Below are 18,426 nucleotides of genomic sequence, written 5' to 3'. Positions count from 1 at the left end.
GTGTGGTTCTCTGATTCTCTCTGGTCTGTGTTTTAACTCTGAGGCAATCCTTTCAAGGGCAAAAAAAAGAATTTGAAATTGGACGAACTGGACAAAGCTGAGCAAAACTGACCAACAAGCTCTAACTAGAATAGTACTCACCAGTTTGAGAGAAATTTGGAGTGTCAGGCTGACAAAAAAAAACAAACTCTAATACAGAATCTGAACATATGCATTTTGTGTTAAGTGAAAGATGCAGACATCTCATGTGAAATTTAAGACAGCAGTTCCTATGTACAGGTCATTTATTCCAAGAAATATAGGATTCGTAGAAGTTGTTCCCTTCTTATTTGGAACTCCTTGAAAGCCCTGGTACAAAACAGGAAAAACAACACAATTAGCCCTGAGTATAAACACTGAAATCAGAGATAGATAACATGTCGTGGTGTCCTCTGTGAACTTCAAAAAGGACTTACAAGAACAGGAGAGAGCTTCTTATTGGTTTCTTTAGTGTTGTACCTGGTTTTTCTCTTGGATTTGTATTTGTCCCTCCTAATGCTGGGATTGTGGAAAATGAATCTGCCATCCTGGTTAGTCTTTGTGGTGAAGGTTTGCACATAGTTTGTATACAGTATGCCTGTGCAACTTCCATCAGAAGCAGGAAATGTTTATTTGAGTTCTGAGGGGTGGGACAGTTGCTGTAGTTTTAGGTAATTTTAAACAAACTTTTCAGCATCCTGTTTAAATAGAATTAAGTAATCACAGTTTTATATTAGTTAGAGGAGAATTCCATACATGCAAGACATTAATAAAATATCATCTTACAGAGCATACCAAGGTGATATATTTACCTGACTTCTTGAACAATAAAAGTTGTGTTTGACTTTTGTTTTGCAACAAGTTTAGTGGCTAAACATATTCCATTATGTGACAGTACTCTACTAGAATGTGAACTATTTTACATTTACCTGTATTTGATACACATGTTGGTTTCCTTGATACTTTCAGGGGCCTCTGAAGAAATGTAATTCAAATGCAACTTTCTGAAATTGGGAGAAAAATCTTTCTTCATACAATAACTTAATGTAGGGAACTAGTGAGAATCAGGAGGAATTTATTTACAGCCAATTTATGAAAACATAAATGAAGGAAAAAATGGTTGTTGGAGTAGGCTGTTAAGATTTATCATTTGTGAATTTTGCTTGAGTCCATGATCACTGCCTTTCCTCCATGATTTTAAGTATTATAGAAGCTGAACTGGGAGACAAAAAGCAGTAGTGAAAAAAATTGCTTTCAGACTTGTGCCATGGACACACATCTCAATTTTGAAACTGGGAGACAGATTGCATGATTTAGTTTTGTTTTGTAATATTTCACTAATGAGGCTGTGTTGAACTGCATATTGGGTCCCCTAGCTGTTAGGACTTTTTTGAAAGAGGAAAAAAAAAGTTTGTATTCTTCAGATTGAAGTGATAATTGTACATGGTTTTATGTCTATCAATGGATTGTCTTTAGACTGCAATTTAATGTTAATGAGATTTTAATTGGAAAACAAATGAAGGACAGCTGGGTTAATGACTGATAGCCATTTCTTAAAAGTCTTTTAAGATTTACACAATAATTAATGTAAACAATACATCAAAGTCTTTCCGTGTCTAACTTTTCATTCAGGGTTTACGTAGAAGCTTGTTCCTTAACAATGGTATTATTCCACATCTAAACAAGGAATAGACTGCATAGTGTCATCTGTTAAATCAGAACTGATTGGCAAGATTATCTGGTCTTACTAGTAGGAAGGTCTTGGTCATTAATCACACCTCCACAAAGAGGAGCTGGATTGAATCTGTTATGTCCTTAGATTTTTATTGCTATTGATGTCTCTGGAAATATCCCCTCCTTTTCCCAATTAAAAATATGCACAATATTCCAAATGAAAAGAAGGTAGAACTTCAGTGGAACTCTGAACACCTAAACCCAAGCAAATATAAAATGGCAGGGAGTGCACATAATAGATAGCCAGATATAAACAAAAAACATATAAACAAAACTAAAAATTAGAGAATGGCAATAATCACAATAAAGCATGAAGTACTAGAAGGATATACTGTAGAGCAGAGGGTGGCTATTTCAAATGTCAAGAAGGATGAAAAATGAAATTGGGACAAAATTAAAGGAGTGGAATGAGAGATGAAACAAGATTTCTAGTTTAACTAGTACCTCCATTTAGTTACAAGGACAAAGACTAGGAGAAAGGTTGCTTTTGGTGTCCATTTTTGATCACACAAAGCATATAGGATGCTCTCAATTAAGGAAGTCGAGAGGTGAGACTCAAATCATAAAGATATTGAGACAGCTGTTCTGCATTCCAGTATAAGAGTTGCATTCATGGTCAGAAAATACTGTGGAAATACAGAGTTGAATGTACTTTTTAATTTCTAACCTGTTTATTTTATATCCAGTTTTCTTTTAAAATCACTTATTCATGCAGTGTGCTTTTGTTTCCATTTGTTATTTTAAGTATTCTCATTCAACCATGTCTTTTGAGAAATTCAAGAAAAAGCAGTATGATTAAGGACTAAAATAAACCCTGAAAAAGAATCAAATTACTTCAGAAAACATATTAGTTTACTTTACTTCAGAAAACATATTAGCTTACTTTGCAGTACTTTTTTGCTTTATTGGTGCCAAGAGAGGATTAATATGTAATGTCTTTGTTTGTGATTTTGCCTTTTATTTCAGTTTATATAATTAAAGAGTTCCCAGGACTGCTTTACTTTTATTTTATTCATCAAAACATATTTCCCAAATGTTATGAAAACAAAGTTCAAAAATCAGGCAGTCCAAACCAAACCCTTTCCATTTTCTCTTGGAACACATTTGATAATAAAGTCATACCTTGTATCTCATTTTTAACTGAGTAAATATTGTGTTGTCTCTTAATGTATAATTCTTAAGGGTCTTTACTTTATATTCTCATACCAATGTTTGAATAACTCTTGTTGGTACATATAGCAAGATAGATATGATCAGGAATAATACAATATTTCACTACTAGTGGGGGGATTTAATCCTCTCTGCATTGAACTCAGAGTTCTCATTGGGTCACTCTATGTGTGTGCTTACATTATGACAGAAAGGAAGGAGTCTGAGGGTTGGGAACCTGTATTTTGAACATGAACCTTTGATGAAATATGGAAAAAATATTTGAGTGCAAAAATCAAAGTAGTGTGTCTGTTGTTGTTGAGGTTATGGAAATAAAAATATGGATTTGTCAATCTCAACTCTTATTCATAAAATATTCTTTCTTTTCTTGCATCTTCTTTTCAAGTAAATGTGAGTCTCAGCTGATGACATCATTGTTCTGACCAAAAAGGAAGACCAGAGAGTGCTTTTAAGAAAGTTTCCATGGGGACTGAATATATTTCATAAAAAAAAAAAAAAGATACCTTCTAATGTTGAAGTTCTGGTCTGCTGTGCTTATGCATCTTACTGTTTACTCCATGCTAGTGGGCTTTCTGTGACTCACTGTAAACAGAGAACAGAACTTTCAAACGATTTTTTTCCTGTGAATTCTCAGTAGAAAACTGATATGTTTGCTGAGGAAAACTGGAAAAGTGACTTGAAATATAGATATGTAGCAGAAAAATTCAATAGCAGAACAAATTAAATTACTGAGCTGTTCATTCTGCTTTCAGTAGGTATGCTTTTTATGAGATTGTCAATTAAGCTGCAGAATCTGTCAGAAATATCCTTTCAAATTAAGGATGGGATGTGCATAAAAAGGAAGATGTAAAGGAGAGAGTGAGAGATAATTGATAGATATCAATGTCCAGCTCAGAGAATACTGCTAAACCTTTTGTTCAGACTGTCTGGTCACAAGATACTCTGCTAAAGAGCACAGGTCAAATTTTCAGTTAGCTAAGCTGCTAGTGACCTAAAAAAGACTGAACTACAATAAAAGAACTTGAAGCTTTAACTAAACACAGTTTTTGACATTAATAATCAGCACTTAAGCATTTAGTGAGTGTTGCTAAAAGCATTTGGATCAAACAGTATTTCATATGAGAAAAAAATCTGTGTCTATCCTGATATGTTAGGAAATGGCCCTCATCTATACAATTGTGTAAATCAGTCTTTTTCTGGTGTTATCACTGTTGGGAGGAGCAGGTCCCAGCTCAATGACAAGTTGAGGGTCACCATTTGGCAGTCCCAGCTGTAAGGCACAGCACCATCACTTCCCATCAGCATTGTTTGTTTTCCCCTTGTCATTGGTGCAGCAAAATGATAGCATTGTTGGGATTGAGTAGGGCTGCTCAGGAGAATGGGAATTGCAGCTTTGTTTTCCTTTTTGATCCCACTCAAGTCCAGACTGTTGACTTTAGAAAGGTTAAAATAGCAGTGGAAGAAAGCTCCATTTCAATAAATGTTAGGAGAAGTTACTTTAGCCAAGTGTTAGTCTTGCTCTCCTCAGCCTGCAGTCCAATGGGTTTTGTGCTTGAATGCCTGAACTGTATCCACGTGAGAATCTTAGGGTAAGACCTGCCAAGGGACACTTGAAAGTGCTCTTCAGAGATAGTCTGTGGTGCAGCAGTGAGAGGCCTGACAAAGGACAGTGCCCACATCTTTGTAGGGATGTTGTATCCTCTTATGTTATGTTCCAGTAGCTATGCTTTTTTTTTTAATGTTTTTTTATGCTTTTTTTTTTTTATGTTCCAGTAGCTATGCTTTTGACTGACTTCATCACAAACCTGACTGTATTGGTGTTATCCTTAAGCTCCAGCTTCTGAAATCCTAAGACCATAAGAACTACCAGATTCTCTTTTAAAAGCAAGGCTATAATTATTTGTTCCAAAGATAAATCAGACAGACAGACAGCACAAGGACCCATATTTTTGCTCAAAGAAGCAAAGAGGGTGATAGTTAAACCCTACTCTAATGTCAGAAGGTCTGCACTATGATTTTGAACATTTCATATCAGCAGTTCTGAATGTTACAGAAAGAGCAAAGGCATGGTTCTGGATCCATGCTCTTTGGAGTGAATGATGCAGCCAGAAGCTTTGATACTATTCTTCAGGTGGTTTTCCTTCCTAGGGAATGGTAAGAAAAGTGTTGGGAAATGTACCAAAGTCATTACCAATGTTTTACCAAGCATGCCAGTTCACCTGGCTTTCCAAATTTCGTCCAGTCCAGCAGTGTCTGTGTTGCCAAGATACAGGAGGAAAGGCACAAAGTTTTTTTCTGCATCCTCTTTCTGTAATCAGCAAAAAGTCAGACAAACATTTCTAGCCTCCTCCAGGAAGCCCCTGATAAGTATAACTTTTAGGCACTTAATGAGCAGCATTAATGCACATACTTAAGTTCAAGGGTATTTTAAATGCTATGCTCTGAGTCTGAGTTGTGCAGTAGATTATTAAAGACAAATGACAAACATTTATGAATTTCTGGATTCTTATATATAAACTGTGTAATCTGCAGGCCTGGATTCACTTGTGGGAGGTTAATTAACTTTGATATTTTGTTGTTTTTCCTTGTCCAAAGCAAAGTCACATTTTGCTTCCTTTTCTTCAACTCGGCTACCAGCCACTAGGGACTAGAGCCAAACTGCAGTGTGACATCAGAGCTGCAGAAGGATGAAGTCCCATGCTCACACACCTATGAATTGTGACCAGGGAAAGTAATGTCTGGGTCACATCACATCAGGGTTACCTCCACCTCTATCTAAACTCATGTGCATAGAGCTGTAGATAATTAACAGTAAGGAAATAAAGAATGTGGAGTAGGCACTCACCAAGGGTGAACAGGCAAGAAGTTGGAAGATTTAGGGGTATTAGTACAGACTGGGGAAAAATACAAAAATTTGTAAGAAGCACTTTAAAAATTTATCTAAATTGTATCAAGTAGATATTTGTCATTTATTTCCTTAGGCCTTTACTTGCATTGCCAGTTTAGATAATAAATGGTTCAAGATGCCAAGCATGGATTTAATTTACTGATATTTTCAGCTCTGTTTCAACACTTGCTTAACTTTTGGGTTGATGGTGAGACTGAGAATCTCAGTGGCTGTTCTCAAGGAGCATTAATTTCTAGACCTCCATCATGGAAATATGTTTGAAAGCTTGAATAGGAAAGTGATAAGCATTAGAAAAAAATAGAAAGAACCTGATACGTATTTAAATAATGCAACCCTATTTCATTATGAGGGTTTGAGGCAACTGAAAAATCTGTAAGTGTTTGAGATTGGCAGCATTTGTTTCTATAGCTTAACAATTCTAAATAATTTTTACATTACTTGGGGAAGATGCTGTGCAGACAAAGGAGATGGTAAGAGAGGAGAAAGACTGAAATTTGCCCAGCAATCTATCAGTAGTTGACAAAATTGACTTATCTTTTCATGGGTTATTATTGCTAAATTTTCTAAAACTATGGTTTTCATGGCTAAATTATAAAAGAAGTAGCATCACTTAACTATCTCTGTTATTATATGAACTTGATTATAATTCCATATGCATTTTGTTGATGGTAGAGATTTATGTGTGTGTTGTTTAATACAGTATTTTGATTGCCTTTTTCTCATTTCTCACTTTGAGACTCTTCTAATTTTCTTTAGGTTCAGTAGGTTTTCGGCTTTCTCCTCTTTCAGAATCATAGCATTAGCTTCTTTTATTTCTTGATGTAAATGCTCCAGTCATTTAGATTGTAGCTTCAAGCAGTCCTTTATGTCACTAAAAGAAATCAGCTAAATAGCACTGTTTAATTAATTTCAGGACCGCCTCTTTTTCGTCATGGAATATGTAAATGGAGGAGACCTCATGTTTCAAATCCAGCGCTCGCGCAAATTTGACGAGCCCCGATCCCGCTTTTATGCTGCAGAGGTCACATCAGCACTCATGTTTCTTCACCAACACGGCGTCATCTACAGGTACTTTCTTTGGTCAAAAATAAAGTATCCTTGGGGCTTTGGGATGGTTTTGGCTGAAATCCTCCATCTCTTAGCAACCAGTTTTAGATTAGCTGTTTGTTCCAATTTGCTTACACAGAACTTTTTTTTGGCTGTTTATCATTGAGAATGTTAACATTTGAATAGCTTCTGCAGCAGTCGCCAGCTGTGTGTGCCAGTTTTGTGTTCTAGTCCAAATAAAGTGGGTTTGAAAAAGCTTGGCACAGTGCAACCCAGAGGTGACCTTTCTGCAGATCAGTGCAATCTCTTCACTTTCCTCTCTGTGCCATAGATTTCCTCTGGGTCTCTAACCCCCTGCCACTTCCTGACTTTGTTTGTCTTAGTTGTCTCCACTGAGATACAATCGGGATGGTCGTTTGCAATGCTTTGCTTATGCCCCTTCCTCTTGACTGTTTGGGTGAAGGCTTAGTCACCAGCAGGAAGTGGCTCTTTGGAGACAATTCTGATTTGCTTTCAAGTGCCCTGCATCTATTTGAAACTCCCCCACTGGCCCCAGTCTCTAATCTTCAACACCCATGCACACACACACACAAAATGTGCATATTGTTGTGCTGGGATGAAGAATGCATTTAGGGATAGGCTTTATTATTAAAAGTAAGAATTTGCTTTGAAAAATTTCACCCTGATGTTAATGTGTTTATTAAATCCTTTATCTTGTCATTTCACACTTCCTTTCTGTTTTTATTTGTTTTTAGCAGCCTGTTATTACTTGAGATAAATTCAGGCTTTCACAAGCAGTATGCTTAACAGGCTTTTGTAATATAAATCTGCCCTGTCTAGTAAAAACTCTTGAGTTCTTCAGATCTAACTGAGCCCTGTTTTTCCCTTGATATTCCTATCCTCTTTCAGGTTATCAGTTTTGATTTGAGGTAGTCATCTCAGGGACAGGCAGTCTCAGATTTGGTGCGCAGAAACATCAAGATAAGGATGTGGAATTTGTCACATCTCTGGATTCATATAAAGGCAGGTCTTGAGAGTACTAGAAATTGAGAAGGAAATATTAAATGTTTAGTAACCAGGGTTGAGTGGTAAGTTCCATTAGAAGCAGTTGGCTTTCCCACATACAGAGGGATTCAAAGGCAAATTTCTCAAAGGCATTTCCTTCCCAGAGACATAGCAAACAGCAGAACATCACAGCTTCTGAGGAAAGTAAATCTCTTTGAAAGTGGTCTTTTCATCAAAAATTTGGTTTTCTTTATAAATCTTTGCTAGCTGCAGCTCTTAATCTCCATCTTTTATTAAAGCTGGTATGATGTTTGCATACTGGGTTGTACCTTTGGCCCTGACACTTCACATGGGTTTGTTTTCAAGTGCTGAAGATCCAACACATTTCTTACCTTTCCTGCCCATATCATATTTCCTATTCACTGTCTGCATTTATTTCCAAAGCTAGGTATTTGTATATTCACATAATAGAATGTGGCAACTTTAGAATTTATAAGGATCTGTCATAAGGGGAACAGACAAGCTTGTCACTTTGAAAAGTGAAGGATTTTGAGGATTTGTTTCCATAAAATACTACAGCTAATTTCCTCCTCCTGGAAACTGGAGGTAGACACCTTGTAATTAGCAGTCATCTTAATGATTTCTGTGAACCAGCAAGAAAGAATTGGTATAATATTACAGCTCCCTGCTTTATATGAATATGTCTTCATTCATCCCCTGTCTTTAACTGCTTCCATCCCTAACACACATCTCTCCTTACTCATTCTTTCCTGTCTCTTTTCCCTTGTCCTGTATATAGCTTCTGCTGGGTGTTGGCTCCTGGCTGGTTTGCAATTCATGTGCCTTAGGTTCTTTCTATGACTTATTCAGCAGACCACTTCCATCTCAGGACAAATGTAATTCTGAGACAATGTTTCACAATTTAAACTTCACAATGTACTCACAACTTTTGATTCAGACACTGTACTGATGTGTCTGACATGCATGCTGGAGTATGACACTGAACTTGTAAATGGGATGTTATGCTGAGTGTATGATCAGAAGACACAAGAGAACCTGAGTTGTAGGATGAAAGCATAAACTATTGAAAGCAGCAGGATGAAATTAGGAACACATTCAGTTGTATTTTGTTCTGACATAGGCTTTTGATTCTTGACATGGCTACGTCTGTAAGAATAATTCATTTTCCAGACCATGAGATCTGAACTAGGAGTTCAAACATTTGTGAAGTGTACATCCAAGTTACGCTGTAAAATAGAAGTAGAAGGAAGAAATTAGAAATTATTTTAAAATAATTAATCATAATAAAATATCACAATTCATTCACAATGTGCCAGGCCTTGGGAGAATGCATTTGTTGATGTCAAGCATGCCTAAGAATAGAATGTGTTGTCTTGCACAGAACAGTTTCAGCCTAATTATTCCATACCTCACTGCATTATTTACTACAATGTTAAAAATGCATTGGGATCAAGTAACTGCTTTACATCTCCAAGGCTCTTATTAGCTGGCAAACAAGGAAAGAAAAGGGAAAGAAAAAAAGAAAACAACCTTTGCTCCTGAATAGCTACCAGTCATAACTACCTAACGTGCCTTCAGATATTTTAATAAAGAATACTTGTCTTCTGTGTAATTATATTTCTAGAAAAAACATTGTGGTGTGAAATTAATGGTTATTCTCCAAAGTGGGAAATGCTGCTTGTGTGGGCACTACTTCAAGGAAAGTGGAGAATATATAAATAAACTAAGATGTTTGATGGAAATGTAGGTTTCAAAATAGCTGCTATACCTTGTGATCTTTTTTCAGTCTTGTATGTGGAAATATTTGTTTGCAGCTAAACAAAGATATATTTTTGGAAGTAAATAACTAGCTTTAGCTCATGCTTTGGCTTGTTGGTTAGGTTTTTAGAAAGTGCTATGATGATACTAAATGATCATCTTTTGTAATAACTGGTTTATCCTCATTTCCCCTGAAGTTCAAAGAGAAAGCCAGCTCCCTTTTTGGCAATAGAAATTATTCTGAGTTCACATCTTTGCAGCTGGCCCAACAGTTGTTCCCAGACTTGTCCAGTAGCTGGTGTGCTCACTGGAATTACATATATCTTCCTTATGTTTATCCTCCTTACGTTGATTGAGCTTAAGCTGGAAGTAAAGATGAACCTCTCAACTCTTTTATACAAAGATATTCCTATTACTGAATGCATCTTGTATGATAGAGAAACTATAGGATAATTTTTAGTGTGGCATTTTTAAAGGTGTGATGTTAATGTTGTGTCAAAAACACTTCAACAACTTAATAAAAATATTTACATTATCCCTGCCACCTTCCCTCTCATTTGGCATTCAGCTATTCAGGCACATGTCAGGCTGGGGCCTGATAATACAAGTAGAGTTAATCAGACACTAGAGAAGTTTCAATCCCATTTTCTGGCACTTCTCCTTGTTTGTGTTATGCAATTGCAATTGCACCACTTTGAAAAAATGTATCCAAGCTTCAGGAATTAAGCATTAGGAATCTCATTTTGATTTTTCTTGTGGGCTGGACTGGAGTTTGAACTTGGTGATGAAAGATTGTGGACTATGTTCAGTGTCACCTGCTCCCAGAGTCTAGTATTTAGTCAGTTATAATGTCTTAATGTATATTATGTCTATATAAATTTGTACAAATTTTCATGTAGAGAAAATGCAATTAACTGTGTGTTAAGTATCTGTCAGTTCTGTACTCCCCTCTTGCACTGAATTTCCACATTCCTGTGCTCTTTCTGCAGATGTATGTAAACGTGGCATGTTCTTGTTTCACTTGCAGTTGTTGGGCTGAGGTCAGGAGTACCTGGGTGGCTGTCTCTGCTCTCAGTGTAGGAGTTCAAGTGAGGTGACAGAAGTGACCTTCTGTGACCTGAAATACCTACAAAGAGCCATTGTCCCCCCAGGCAGGAAGGCCAGCACTAGAATGGGGTACCACTTCAGGAACATAAATGATAGTGTCCCCAGCTCATACATGATTTAGGGAATTACTGTGTGAGCTGTAAGCACTGTTTCAGTAGTTGCATGTTGCTTCATCTGTGTTATCCTCCAGAATCATTCAAGTGCTTTCTCTGAAATATAAAAGAAAAAAACTGAATGTATAAAATTTCAGTTCACCTGAAAGGATGAAAAATATCTTAACTGGGAAATTAGTGTCACCTGCTTTGGGTTGACTAATGTATGAGCACATTTTTTGCTTTCAAGTGTAAGATCTGTGAGATGTTGCCTTCAAATCATGCAGCACCTGGTCATGATGGAGTCCTTATTCATAACTATGGGTTATTATGTTCCTCAGCAATATGAGGTAATAACCCAGCCTGTAACATGCTGGAGCTCTCTGAGGCTCTCTGCACTCTGTAATTAATATGTTGGTCATGCTGAATGATTTATTAACACTGAATTGAGGCAAATGTGGATGCAAATATACTGATGCCAATTCTTGAGTACCTCCAGGCTTTTTCCATACACAACTACCCTAAGAACTTGTTTGAACACTAACTGAAATCTTCCCTGGATGATCAGTTTTCCCAGCATTCCTGTTTATCAGGGCAGCACACACCAGGGTTTCAGAAAGAAGAACTACCTAAAAAAACACTTTCATTAGTGTGTTTTTATGTGAAATAATAATAGTTATTTAGAAAGTGTGACTTCATTGGTGGTTGTGTGATTCAGTGCAACCTTGGCAGAGTAATGAGGAGTTATATTTACACTGATGAAAATGTTGCATGGTCAGTGGTTAACATGTTAAAAGTCATCATTCTCCCAAGTTACCTTACTGTGTTATTTCTGAGTGGCAGCAGCCAAATAGAATTCTCTTCCCCCATTTTATTTTCTTTTTAGTGAAACAAGACATAGAACATTTTGATTTAAGCATGTAGAGATCATCTTATTGCAACTCTGAATAGTTAAAGGTTAGATTGGTGCTTTAGCTATAGTCCATGAAACAGGGCAAGACCTTGTACCCTCACCTGGCATATTCACACCTAAGCATAGGAATATGAACACAAAGTCTTCTCCACATAAGCTGCCTGTTGCAGCAGTCTGCTACAGAGAAGGTACAGTTTGCTTCTGGCCCAAGTGAGCAACAAACTATTTCCATCACCTCCAGTAAAAATAGGAAGCAAGGAGTGGATTGTGCAGGTGTGTGTGGAGTCCCAGTGTCTCCAGGGACTGCTGCCCAAGCCACAGCACCTGACCAGTGCTCCTGGCTGGGTTTGAGCCCTGGACTGCATCCACACTCTCTCTGCTCTGCCTGCTCTAGTTTCTAAAACTGAACTGAGCTCCGATGAGATTTTAATCAGCAGCCTCCTGCCCTCTTTGCACTGTTTCTTGCTGGATGTAGGCAGAGGAGCAGTCATGCAATGCAGAAATAAGCAGGATGTGTTCCCTGCAGGAAGAGGCAGTGGGCTGGGGTGGAGAGCAGCGGAGCTGAGGGAGATGAGAAGCAGGAAGGAGAGTTGGTTCCCAGGCTTCTGGCATTCGACTGAGGGAGTCCACCCTGCCATCTGCCCAGCTTATGTATTGTGCTAAAGGCTCTGTCCTGTAGGAGAGCCTTTGACAAGGTTTCCAGCTGTGGAAGGATGAGTAAAGGCTGTGGGAATAGGATATGAGCCACATGGTCTTGCCAACAGAAGAAATGCTTTCTATATTTCTCCTGGGTTTGGGACATAAAGAAGTCCTTAGCTGGCTGTTGTGTGGGAGTTGGGGGTGGGGAGGGGCAGTGCTGGGCAGTTAATATTTAGAAGGATAGACCAGCACCATCGACCTTATTTGGGGAACGGCAAGGGACTTCCAGGGGGAGTTCTTGGTAGAGAGGTCAGCATTGTTTTTTGCTTCATGTTTATTTGGTGCAAGATTTTCTTGTTTAATGACCGTTTGTATAGTGCTGTATTGTGTAAATAAAGCTATGACCTTTACCTTCTGATAACAGTATAGGAGTGAGTTAATGTTAAATGAGAGTGAGCAGGGAGTGGGAATCTGCCAGGGTTAATGCCAAGTTTACATTCCTCTGAGGGCAGCCATGTTCCGGTACCCTCAATAGAAAGGGCAACAGTGCCTCTCAACAGATAATAGCAGTGAAATGTTACAGAACATATTTGTATTTATTTCTGCAGGAATGTCACTGATTTTAGATGATTGATGTTCGTGTCTCTATTTTATAACAGGAAGAAATGTGTGTTATCTCTCAGCGTTTGATAAGAAGATTTTAACTCAGAGAAACATACACAGAATAAAAATCCAGTAGAGCTGCAGCACATGTGAAACTGAACTATACTGGTACAGAACAAACCCATTAGTTTTCCTAAACTGCTGTTTCTGCAGAATCATGTGCACTAGCTCCAAACAAAATCATACTCTGCAAACAGTTTTCTAACAGAAGAAAGAGAATGCTTTCTGTTTCACAATGCACTAAAAAGTTAAAGGTGCTTGATACATGTAATTCTGCTGCTAACAGACAAAACTTAGGATTGAATTTTACTGTGTCCTTCAGTCATGTTTGTCTTGAAACAATGAAAAATATTTCTATAACCCAGTTGCAGTGGTGTTGAAATGATGGCTCATTAAGGGTGAGGCTTTGCCTTTTTGCCTGCTGTTGAATGGATCTACCAAAGTTTCATAATAATGCAGAGAAGGGCACAGCAAATGTGGTTCTGAGGTTATAGACTTTTAACAAAGATTTTGTTGTGCTCTTGAGATGCTTCACTCAATAATCACTGAATAATGGAACCACAGAGTCATTTGGGTTGGAAGGGAGCTTAAAGATCATCTAGTTTCAGCCCCCAGCCATAGGCAGGAACACCTCCCACTCTACCAGGTTGCTCAGAGCCCCATCCAACCTGGCCTTAAAAACTTCCAGGCATCCACAGCTTCACTGGGCAACCCATTCCAGTGACCCACAGCTTCATGGTAAAAAATTTCTTCCTAATATCTAAAAATACTGTCAGTTTAAAGCCATTTAAAGCACTGCAGATGGGCTCTCACCAGAGGGGAGTAAAGGGACAAAATCCCCTCCCTTGTGCTTAGGGTGCAGCCCAGGATACAATGCACTTTCTGGGCTGTGGAGTTGGTAAGCAATGCAAAATGTTAGATGAAAACAAGTAAGGAACTCTGTTTCATTGGGGTTTTTTAAATAGTGATGGCAAAAATTATGAACAACCTTAAAAGCAAATTTCAATTATGCCCTTCAGTAAAGACATTTGCATGCAACTTCTATTTTTTGGCCAAAACCTTGCTACTTTTGGCTCAAGGTTTGCATTTACTCTCTTTGCCCATCTTCCTGCCCCTTCTTTCATCCACCTCCTTGTTGTATAAGAGCTTATCACTTAGACACTGCTCTGGCAAACATTCTTGCATGCAGATCACTGTTCAAAAGCTGATTTGGATTGTGAGACTGCTCAAATCCATGATATGTGCAGCTTCCTGAATGATTTGGGGTCTTGCTTTGACTTCCTAGATAGAAAATATGTTTATTTTAAAAGAGCAAATCATCACATTTGAGAAGGCAATGTTATTAACAAACCATATGTTCTTTTGCTTAACACTGCAAAAGGCAGTGGAAAATGAAAATTTAGCTAATCCAAAAGCTGACATAACTGAGTTATCACAGAATCCTTTGAAAATTTTAAAAATGTCTTTAGCTGACAGCTTGTACTCAAATGAAAGAAAATAGAAATACTATTGTTCATTAGGAGGTTAACTAAATAGGCCTAAAAAAAATAAACCAGAGAAAATACAGCCCAGCATTTTGGGGTGTGCATCAAAGTCTCTACTGATACCAGAATAAATAGTGGTAGGATTACGTCAGAAAGACCTTGGACAGACAAGGTGCAGTCTAACCAAAAGAATCAGAAAGTGGAACAAAATGGACCAGGTGGCCCTGGCAGTGTTGAAAATGAGCAGAAAGGTGAGGGGTAACAAGGCCAGAGTGATAATAAATCCTTTCTTGTGCCGGCAGTAATGAGTGCCCCTTGCCTTGGCTGTGTCAGAGCCTGAACAAGCAGCTGCCCAGAGCAGCAGACAGCAGCAGAAATAATCACAATTAGGAGCCTTCATCATCATCTTCAGCAGCAGCATTGAGTACATGTGGAGGGGGCAGATATAGCAGAGATGCCAAGGCCAGCCTTTATCAAAATGGGAGTTGGTGTGGTTTCTGCACTGTTACATACCCAGCAATGGATGGCTCCAGGGACAGACAATCTCTCCCACCACCAAGTTGAATTTTAATCCCCCAAGACCACTTATGATGGGGATATCATATTTTAGATTAAAAAACATTTTTACAGTGCCCTTCAGCTTTTGAGAAGAGAGGCTTATGAGAAGCCCAAGCAGCACTTCTCACAGTGTGCATACCCCATGGGTCTTCACTTCTTGCTTCCTGCTTCAAGAATTTGTTTCCAGTAGCCAGTCTTACAAAATAGCAGAGAGAGAGTAAATAAATGTGAGAGACCAGAAATAATGGTGGTATTGACATATGTATGCTTTTATCCTCCAGGCTTCAATTTCCTTCTCCTGATGTATGGAAAACACAGAAAATGTCACTGTCAAATACACACAGTACATGTAGCTGTGTGTGGGGGTTTTTTTGTTTGTTTTTTGGGGGTTTTTTTTGGTGTAGATTTGATAGTTGGCAGCCATAAAGGTATTCTTCACAGCTATTCCAGTATTAGAGCATGTGATTGCCCCTTCAAGGGAAGGGAAGGATGGGATGGCAGCAGTAGAGTGCCAGTATAGCAGTCACTGTGGGTGCACTTTGGTATGAAATTAATACAGAAGCAGTACCCAAAAATTTTACTGAAGAAAACTTGGTCACTAATAACCTGAACAGAGGAACTTTATATGTTCAAAACATGGAATATAAAGTATGAAATTAAATGGTCACAAATAATCATTATAGCACTTCACCAGGTATTTACTTGATTTATTACAGGGTTTCCAAGGGATATCCTGTGGTCTACAAAGACCCATTTTAAAAAATGCCTAAATATATTCTAACACAAATAAAGAGTCAGATGAAATTGCTATGGTCAGTTAAGTGGGTAATGGATATTTAAAAGCTTTCAAACATCAATAAATCTGAAAGAGCTCTAACAGAGTACTTGTAGAACAAAAATAATTGGCACTTAAGAAACTACCTGAGTGTGTATCTGCATAAACTTAACTACCAGGGAGAGGACAGCAAGTGTTTATGGTACTGCACACTGAGGATATAAAAGGCATACCAAATGCCTGCCAAGTTCATTTGCTGATAATCTGTAATGGGTCCAGAGAGGCCATAGCTATTGTCAAGAGGCTCTGATTCTCATTTATATCAAAGTCTTTATCTGCTAGCATACAAGGATCCTCAGATTGTGTGTGAAGGAAATAGAGAGCAGCTCAGCAGCAAATGCCTTGCACAAGGCTAAAGGCAGTCTGCTGCAAGCTTGTTGGAGCTGCCTCTGCCAAAACCCTCTAAGCTAATTTCCACAGACACTGAGTGAGAAACAGCCCAAGCAAAGGGGAAATAAACCCTTTGGATATCCCTGGTGTTTAGGCAGATTCTCTTTTCACCTTTTGAACATTCACAAGAGAATAACAAGGGAATATTTTATCTGCTCCAGATCAGAGCTAGTGGTGCACTTGCTCACAAAGTAGGACAAAGGTTTGGGGTTTCTGTGGATGTCCCAAGAGGATGAGGATTTCACCACAATTTCCAAAACATCTGTAGCTTGAGTAGTTGTTTTCTCTGTGAGCAAGAGGATTTGAAGAAATTTTGAAACAGCATCCTGGAAATTCTCTGTGTAGTAGTAACAACAAAACATTAGCTGGTATTAGTGAGCTATAGCTTATAAAACCAGAGACAATTTGATGACAAATCTAAGTTATTACCACTACTGACTTTTCTCCCCAGCTCAGATATGTGTGCTCTTAATTAGAGCAAAACAATTGTCTGCATAAACCAAATACAAGAGAGATTATACTAAAATCCAAAATTTGTGCCTGTAACACATATAATAATAGGGTTTATTTTTTAAACACACTATGTAATAGAATCTATTTAAAAAGCAGTAAAACATACCTATATTTGCCTAATTACAGCAATAGAATTACAGGGGTAGGAAGACAGTGGAAGGATTGGTGTCTGGGGCTTAAAAGTACAGGATGAAAGGGTGGAACAGTATCATTGCTAATGGAGTATTTTGTGTCATCATTTAATGAGTCTGAGCTGAGAATCACAGTGCCCCTTAATGTTTTTTTGCTACACTATCAAGTCTTAACACGATAGTATACATTGGCTGCAGAGACTGTAAACTAATACCCTTATTTGTTCCAGGGTTGAGCAATAGTGAGTTTAGTATATCATACATATGTCTTAGAGATGTAGTGCAACTTCTGCAACTTCTCTCCCATTCTGTTTGAAAAGCATTTTGATAATCTTTCTCAGAGACTCGTTTGTTCATGCATTTTTAGTTGGAATTCAAAATGTGATAATACATAATAAAAATATGTTGTTTATGAGAATGTATATGAGAAGCCACCATCTGGTGTATAAGAGACTGTTTCTTAAAAAATCTTATTTGCAGTAAAATCGCTTTCTGATACCAGAAGAAAAAAGCAATTTTACAATGGAATTAAATTGTACTCAGTGTGCTCAGTTTAAGGCTGTCAGAAGGATGCAAAGGGACTTTATTGTGCATTATAATTTAATTAAACCTTATGTGTGAGCTGTAATAATTAGGTTCCTTGCTACTCTTTGCCCACATAACTATCTGGGAGCTTTATGGGATAATTTCAGATCTTGTCAGAACACAGAGTCTGGTTTGCAGATCTCAGAAGAGGCTGGGCATGCAGAAGTTACAAAGATAATTCCTCAGGCCCAAAATAATTTTTTTTCATGTTCACAAAATTGTTTGAGAACAGCCCACAGTGACCAATAGTTAATATTATAATCCTACTGAAGTCAGTGTTTACTTGCAGTGACTACCCAGTAAGTACCAAATGTTAGAGATTAAAATCACATTTTAGCCTCTCAAATCTTTATTCAGAAGTGCCTCTCTCTTGCATTTGGGATGGACCATTGGCTTCTCTTAGTTATCTCTCTGTCTTCACAGCTGAAGGTAAATTGCAATAGCATTTTCCTCACCTTGATGCTGGCAAAGGTGAGTGCACTGTAAATTTCCTAAGTCATGCCATGTTTTATTCCACATGAGTAACCCATGAGTCATCTTTCCATTGCATTCATATTAATTAAAAATCATGGGGTGCCTTGTATAAGTAGATTTTAAGTGGTGACATTAGAAGTTGGCACTGCAGCCAAAGTATCTTTCCCAAGAACATTTTCTGGAGGAGATGGGGGAAGGCTGGAGCAGCTACATTGGAAACAATGCTGGAGCTGAAACTTTCTGTATGTGAAAAGATTGTCTAGAAATGTTTGTGCAGCTTTCTGGCAGAGGCTGGGGGCAAAAGTAACTTCATTTTGCTACACAATTCTAATTTTAAAAGAGTATCTTATAAAATATAGTTTTCTGCATGAACACACATAG

At 37.9% G+C, this 18,426-nt stretch overlaps 1 protein-coding gene across 1 annotated transcript in view; it reads left to right on the top strand.

Annotated features, from left to right (window-relative positions):
- The window catches only part of PRKCE (protein kinase C epsilon), a 278,304-nt gene that overhangs the window by 217,659 nt on the left and 42,219 nt on the right, over window positions 1-18,426 (top strand). Inside the window, exon 11 of the mRNA XM_079298248.1 lies at window positions 6,744-6,898. Coding sequence (XP_079154374.1) covers window positions 6,744-6,898 — 155 coding nt within the window. The remainder of the gene's footprint in view (window positions 1-6,743; window positions 6,899-18,426) is intronic.

The sequence above is a fragment of the Erithacus rubecula genome, assembly GCF_903797595.1.
Source record: "Erithacus rubecula genome assembly, chromosome: 2".
Classification (NCBI taxonomy): Eukaryota; Metazoa; Chordata; class Aves; order Passeriformes; family Muscicapidae; genus Erithacus; species Erithacus rubecula.
The sequence above is the reverse complement of the archived record's forward strand: the minus strand, read 5'-3'. Positions and strand labels throughout refer to the sequence as shown.